At 65.3% G+C, this 7,599-nt stretch overlaps 1 protein-coding gene across 1 annotated transcript; it reads right to left on the bottom strand.

The window, feature by feature from the left end:
- Window positions 1-257: 257 nt before the first annotated feature.
- On the bottom strand, window positions 258-6,700 carry LOC126645849 (mitogen-activated protein kinase 7-like). The gene is given in 8 exon segments (XM_050326664.1): window positions 258-621; window positions 1,133-1,260; window positions 1,336-1,548; window positions 1,550-1,762; window positions 1,764-1,771; window positions 2,597-4,056; window positions 5,201-5,366; window positions 6,479-6,700. Coding segments are annotated over 8 exon segments (2,538 nt in total). The 5' UTR covers window positions 6,681-6,700; the 3' UTR covers window positions 258-473.
- Window positions 6,701-7,599: the final 899 nt, after the last annotated feature.

The raw sequence follows: 7,599 nt of genomic DNA, 5'->3' as shown, positions 1-7,599 counted from the left end.
CTGTGATGTATTTGCTACGAAACCCATTGCCACAAGCGCACCGGGCTCCGCCTCCTTCCTTCTTCCTGCCCCTCCCCCTCCTGGGGGCCACGGAGTGGGGGCGGGGCCTACAGAGACCCCAGACCCCCGACCTTCTGCACCCCCCACGACCCACAGGGGCGCCCATCGAGAGGTGGCGAACGGGGCCGCTTCCGTACAAACTTTAATGGGGGTGGGGCCGAGGCCACCGGGGCGGGGCCAACACCCTGGGGGCGGGGTCGAGGCACCGGGCGGTGGGGCTGACACCCCAGGGTGTGGCTGACTCCCCTGGGGCGGGGCCAACCCCAGGGGGTGGGGCTGACACCCTGGGGGTGTGGCCGACACCCCTGGGGGGTGGGGCTGACACCCCTGGGGGTCGGGGTCGACACCCCTGGGGGTGGGGCTGACACCCCTGTGGGCGTGGCCTCCCCCTTGGGGGCGTGGCCTCCAGGGGGTCAGGGCTCGGGGAGGTCGTCGGCCAGGAGCATCGGGGAGCCGAGCTGGAGGTCGCGCTGGAGGCTCTCGAGCGCCGCGGGGCTGAGCCGGTGAACCTCCAGCCAGTCGGCCAAGAGCGACGCCGACAGCGGCGCCGAGTCCCCCTGGCTGCGGGGGAGGGGCGGGCGCTCAGTGGGGGAGGGGCGGGGGAGGGCAGGCCGAGCCGACTCCCACTCAGCAAACACAACCCAAACTCAACCCAACCCAATCCCAACCAACCCAACCCAACCCAACCAACCCAATCAACTCAAGACCAACCCAACCCAAACCAAACCCAAACCCAACCCAACCCAATCCCAACCAACCCAAACCCAACCAACCCAAACCCAACCCAACAAATCCAAACCCAACTCAAACCCAACCAAATCCAAACAACCCAACCCAAACAAACCCAAATCCAACAAACCCAAAACTAACCAACCCAAACCCAACCAACTCAACCCAAACAAACCCAAACCAAACCCATCCAACCCAACCCACCCAACCCAACAAATCCAAACCCAACTCAAACCAAACAAACCCAAACCCAACCCAACGCAAACCCAACAAACGTAACCAATCCAACCCAACACACCCAACCCAACCCCAACACACCCAACCCAACCGACCCAGCTCTCACCTGTCCTTGGGGTCCCCCACCATGTCCAGCGATTGGCTCAGAAACTCCTCCAGGTCGAAGCCGACGCCGTAGCCGGCGCCGCTGCCCTTGGGGGTGACGGGGAACACGGGGGGCAGGGGGTCCTCCACCTGCGGGTGGGGCGGGGCGGTGAGAGGGGGGCGTGACCACACCCAGGCCCCACCCCGCAGGCCCCGCCCACTCACCTGGGACTTGGAGAGCTGCCGCGTCACCGTGGCCACGTCGGGGTCGCGGCGGGGCGGGGCCGGCGGGGCGGGGCCGGCAGGAGGCTCCGCCCACGCCTCGGGCCCGGCCACGCCTCGGGCGGGGCCAGGCAGGGCGGGGGCAGGCAGGGGAGGGCGGGGGCGGGGCGGGGCGCGGGCGGGCCGGGGCGCGGGGGCCCTGTCGCGCATCTTGGTCCCAGCGCTCCAGGAGGTGCCGGTCGTCGTCGCTCAGCACCAGCCCCTGCAGCCCCTCCCCCCGCCCGCGGGGCTCGCGCCGCTCCCGCTCCCGCTGCTTCTTCTCGCGCTCCTTGGCGCGCTCCTGGCGCCGCCGCCGCTTCTCCTCCCGCTCCCGCTGCCGCTCCGCCGCCGTCACCGGCTTCCGGCCCTCGGGGGGCCTCCCGGCGCCAGCGCGGCGCGTCTGGGGGACGGCAGGGACACCAAAGGCACGGCCACAGTCAACCCAGCTGAGGGCAACTGGTTCAACTCGACCCAACTCAATCAACCCCAACCCAACTCAACTCAACCAATCCCAACACAACTCACCCCAACTCAGCCAATCGCAACCCAACTCACCCAACCCCAACCCAACTCACCCAACCCCAACCCAACTCACCCAACCCCAACCCAACTCACCCAACCCCAACCCAACTCACTCAACCCCAACCCAACTCACCCAACCCCAACCCAACTCACTCAACCACAACCCAACTCACCCAACTCAACCAGCCCCAACTCAACCAACCCCAACTCAACTCAACCCAACCAACTCAACTCACCCAACTCAACCCCACTCAACCAATCCAATCCAACTCAACCCAACCAACCCCAACCCAACTCAACCCAACTCAACCCAACCAACCCCAACTCAACCAACTCAATCCAACCCAACCCAACCAATCAAAAATCAACCCAACCCAACTCAACCAACTCAACTCAATCCAACTCAACCCAACTCAACCAACCCACCCCAACCCAACTCAGCCAAACTCAACCCAACCCAACCCAACTCAATCCAACTCAACGAACCCCAGCTCAGATAACTCAGCCCAACCAATCAGAACTCAGTTTAACCCAAGTCAACCCAACCCAACCAATCAGAACCCAACTCACCCAACTCAACTCAACCCAACTCAACCAACCCAACTCACCCAACTCAACCCAACTGAACCAACCCAACCTCACCCAACCCCCACAACCCAGAAGCCCCAGGGCAGATCCCCCACCCCCCTCTTACCCCCCCGACCTTTGCTCTTGTTCCTCATGGCTGACTTGAGCAGCGCCGCCTTCAGGGCGGCCTTGGTGTCGTCGGAGATGGCGCCCTCGCGCTTGGGCACCGGGGGCGCTCCCGGCTCCACCTTCACCTGCGGCGAGTCCATGGGGCAGTCGGGGGCGGGGCCGGGGCTCGGCATGTCCACGTCGGCGCAGGGCGGCCACGCGGGGCCGCTGGGGGCGTTGGCCACGTTGGCGTTGGCCATGGCGATGTTGGCCATGTTGGTGTTGGCCACGTTGGTGTTGGCCATGGTGATGTTGGCCATGTTGGTGTTGACCACGTTGCCGACGCCATTACCCATGTTGATGTTGGCCATGGTAGTGTTGGCCACGTTGGCGTTGACCACGTTGAGGTTGGCCACGTTGACGTTGGCCATGTTGACGTTGACATTGGCCACGTTGATGCTGGCGTTGGCCGCGTTGCCACCGCCGTTGCCCACGCTGACGTTGGCCACGTTAGTGTTGGTGTTGGCCACGCTGACGTTGACGTTGGCCACAGCGATGCCGGCGTTGGCCATATTGACGTTGGGTGTGTTGGCGTTGGCCATGTTGACGTTGGCCACGCTGACCCCCCCGTTGGCCGCAGCGCCCCCCGGAGGGCCCTGCCCGCCGGCGGCGCCCGAGGGCGCCAGGGCGATGTGGCGCCGGATGCCGTCGCGCCGGGCGTGGAAGTCGGCGATCTCGGCCACGATGGCCGCCTTGATCTCCTCCTTGGTGAGCGCCTGGCGGTCGAAGGCGAAGTCGAAGGCGGGGACGCACTCGGGCTCGTCCTCGGGGTCGTGGTACTTGGCGAGGAAGGGGTGGCGCAGCGCCTCGGCCACGCCCACGCGCTCGCGGGGGTCGAAGCGCAGCATCCGGCCCAGCAGCGCCAGCGCCGCCGGCTCGGCCGCGCCGAAGAGGCTCTCCCAGGGCACGGGCGGGCGCGGCGGGAGGCTCTGCACGTAGGCGCGCACGCGCTCGGCGCCGATGGCCGCCATGACGCCGGCGGGCGGCGTGCCCAGCACGGCCATGATCAGCTGCAGCTGGTGCACGTAGTTGCGGCCCGGGAAGAGCTGGCGCCGGCCCAGCATCTCGGCGAAGATGCAGCCCACCGACCACATGTCGATGGCGCGCGTGTAGCGGTGCAGCGACAGCAGCAGCTCCGGCGCGCGGTACCAGCGCGTGGCCACGTACTCCGTCAGGAAGGCCTTGGCCTGGCGCGGGTCGGCGCCCAGGCCCCGCGCCATGCCGAAGTCGCCGATCTTGAGCTCGCAGTTCTCGTTGACCAGCAGGTTGGAGGGCTTGAGGTCGCGGTGCAGGACGTTGGCCGAGTGGATGTACTTGAGGCCGCGCAGCAGCTGGTACAGGAAGTAGCGCACGTGCTCCAGCGTCAGCGGCTGCGACGAGTGGATGATCTGGTGCAGGTCGCTCTCCATCAGGTCCAGCACCACGTACCTGGGGGGGGGAGGGGGGGACAGGGGCATTGGCCACCCTCCCATTGGCCACCCTCACATTGGCCACCCTCACATTGGCCACCCTCACAATGGCCACCCTCACACTGGACACCCTCACATTGGCCACCCTCACATTGGCCACCCTCACATTGGCCACTCTCACACTGGACACCCTCACATTGACCACCCTCACACTGGACACCCTCACATTGACCACCCTCACATTGGCCACCCTCACATTGGTCACCCTCACATTGACCACCCTCACACTGGACACGTTGATGGCCTTGACCGCGTTGACCTCGGCCGTGTTGGCCTCGGCCACGTTGACCTCAACCACGTTGACATTGACCATTGACATTGGCCATGTTGATCTTGACCATGTTGGTCTTGGCCATGTTGACCTTGGCCACGTAGACATTGACCACTGACATTGACCATTGACATTGGTCAAGTTGATCTTGACCGTGTTGGCCTTGGTCATGTTGATCTTGACCGTGTCGACGTTGACCATTGACATTGACCATTGACACTGACCACTGATATTGATTTTGACCTTGTGCACCTTGACCATTGGCCTTGGTCGTTGACATTGACCACTGAGTTGGACCATTGACCTTGACCACGTTTTGACCTTGGCCGCGTTGACGTTGACCGTTGATCTTGAGCATTGACATTGACCTTGACCCTTACCCTTGACCGTTGACACTGACCATTGACCACATTGACCTTGACCATTGACCACGTTGACCTTGACCATTGACCACATTGATCTTGACCATTGATATTGACCTTGACCGTTGACCATTGACACTGACCATTGACCACGTTGACCTTGACCATTGACATTGACCTTGACCGTTACCCTTGACCATTGACACTGACCATTGACCACGTTGACCTTGACCGTTGACCTTGACCATTGACCACGTTGACCTCGACCATCGACCACATTGACCTTGACTGTTGACCTTAACCACTGACCACGTCAACCTTGACCACCTCAACGCCTCCAGCTGACCCTTTGGCTCCATCCCAGGTGCCCCTCCAGCCCCCCGCCCCAGGACCCCCAGCACCCCCGCCCCAGGCCCCCAGCACCCCAGGCCCCCAGGCCCCCGGCCCCCCTGTGCCCGCTGGGGACGCACACGGAGCGGAACTCGCCGTAGGGGCCCGTGGGCCGCAGGATGTCCTTGATGCCGATGATGTTGTCGTGCTTGAAGTGCTTGAGGATCTTCAGCTCCCGCAGCGTCCGCTTGGCGTTGGTCACCACGTCGAAGGCGTTGGGGATCTTCTTGATGGCCACCTGCTGGCCTGGGGAGGGGGCCAGCGGGGCAGGAGACCCAGAATGTCCAAAAATGGGGGGCCGGGGGGCAGGAAACCCCAAAATACCCAAAAAATGGGGGCCAGGTGGTCGGCAGACCCCAAAATGTCCAAAAATTGGGGTCCAGGTGGTCAGGAGACCCCAAAGTACCCAAAAAGGGGTTCCAGGTGTCCCTGCCCTGTCCCCCCCAGTGTCCCCTCCATGTCCTGGTATTCCCTCACCGATGTCCCCCTCCAGTGTCCCTGGTGTCCCTTCTGTCCCTGTTCCCCCACTGTCCCCCCTGTCCCTGTCCCTGTCCCCCCAGTGTCCCCCCAGTGTCCCCAGTATCCCCCCGTCCCCTCACCGTTGTCCCTCCTGCGTGCGGAGCTGACGACCGCTCGTGGAGCGCCGGTGCCCCATGTCCCTGTCCCTGTCCCTGTCCCTGTCCCCTCAGTGTCCCCCCTGTCCCTGTCCCTGTCCCTGTCCCTGTCCCTCAGTGTCCCCAATGTCCCTGTCCCCCAGTGTCCCCCAGTATCCCCAGTATCCCCAGTCCCCTCACCGTTGTCCCTCCTGCGGGCGGAGCTGATGACTCCGTAGGCTCCGGTGCCCCCCTGTCCCTGTCCCTGTCCCCAGTGTCCCCCCAGTGTCCCCAGTATCCCCAGTATCCCCAGTATCCCCCATTGTCCCCTCACCGTTGTCCCTCCTGCGGGCGGAGCTGACGACTCCGTGGGCCTCGGTGCCCCCCCTGTCCCTGTCCCTGTCCCTGTCCCTGTCCCTGTCCCTGTCCCCCCAGTATCCCCAGTATCCCCAGTATCCCCAGTGTCCCCAGTATCCCCCCCGTCCCTCACCGTTGTCCCTCCTGCGGGCAGAGCTGACGACGCCGTAGGCTCCGGTGCCCCCCTGTCCCTGTCCCTGTCCCTGTCCCTGTCCCCCCAGTGTCCCCAGTATCCCCAGTATCCCCAGTGTCCCTCCAGTCCCTGTCCCCTCACCGTTGTCCCTCCTGCGGGCAGAGCTGACCACTCCGTAGGCTCCGGTGCCCCCCTGTCCCTGTCCCTGTCCCTGTCCCTGTCCCCCCAGTATCCCCAGTGTCCCCAGTATCCCCAGTATCCCCCCATCCCCTCACCGTTGTCCCTCCTGCGGGCAGAGCTGACGACTCCGTAGGCTCCGGTGCCGATGGTCTCGATCACCTCGTACTCGTCGCCCACCTCGAAGGTCACGTCCAGCGCCTTCGCCTTCAGCAGCGCCAGCGGCCCCGGGGGGTCCCGGGGGGGCCCCTCAGAGCCCCCCTCCGAGCCCCCCCCGGCCTCGGGGTCCGCCTCTGACATCGCCCCGGGCCTGAACGGGGGTCTGGGTCACACAGGGACCCCCAAAATCATCCCTGGGTCACACAGAGACCCCCAAACCATCCCTGGGGGCTCAGGGACCCCCCAAAATCATCCCTGGGTCACACAGGGACCCCCAAACCATCCCTGGGGGCTCAGGGACCCCTCAAAATCACCCCCAGGGGCCCCTCAGAGCCCCCCTCTGAGCCCCCCCCGGCCTCGGGGTCCGCCTCTGACATCGCCCCGGGGCTGAACGGGGGTCTGGTGAGCCTGGGACCCCCAAAATCATCCCTGGGTCACACAGGGACCCCCAGAACCATCCCCAAGGGTTCAGGGACCCCCAAAATCATCCCCAGGTGACCCAGAGACCCCCAAACCATCCCCAGGGGCTCAGGGACCCCCAAAACCTCCCTCGGGTGGGTTAAAGGGGGGGGGTGGGACCCCCAAATCTCGCCCGAAGGCGCTCAAAGCGGTCCCGGGACCCTCAAACTCCCCTCGGAGCCTCCAAACCCCGTCCAGGACCCCCCAAACCCGCCCTGGGACCCCCCAGACCCCGCCCAGGACCCCCAGACCCCCGGCCCCCCAAAATGGTCCGTCCCGTCTCCATGGCAACGGGGGCGCCCCCCGAGCGAGGCGGTTGCCATGGAAACCACCCCGGGCCGGCCCTTACCGCCCCCTGGCGCCTCCCGCCGCCTCGCCCCGACAACGCGGAAGTGCCGCCGCCCCGGCCACGCCCACTCCCCCGCCGGCCAATCAGAGGCGACTCGGTGGCCAGAGAGGCCTCTCTCGATGGTCTGGGAGGACTCAAGGCCCCCCCCCCTCTCTGGAGGAATCGGGACCCTCTCGACGGTCCGGGAGGACTCGGGGACCCCCCCGGAGGACTCGGGGCCGCTCTCAGGGGCTCTGGAGGACCCAGGAGCTT

This window comes from Myiozetetes cayanensis, unplaced genomic scaffold, assembly GCF_022539395.1.
Source record: "Myiozetetes cayanensis isolate MyiCay16 unplaced genomic scaffold, myiCay2020 scf319, whole genome shotgun sequence".
Classification (NCBI taxonomy): domain Eukaryota; kingdom Metazoa; phylum Chordata; class Aves; order Passeriformes; family Tyrannidae; genus Myiozetetes; species Myiozetetes cayanensis.
This window is presented reverse-complemented; position numbering and strand designations above follow the sequence as displayed.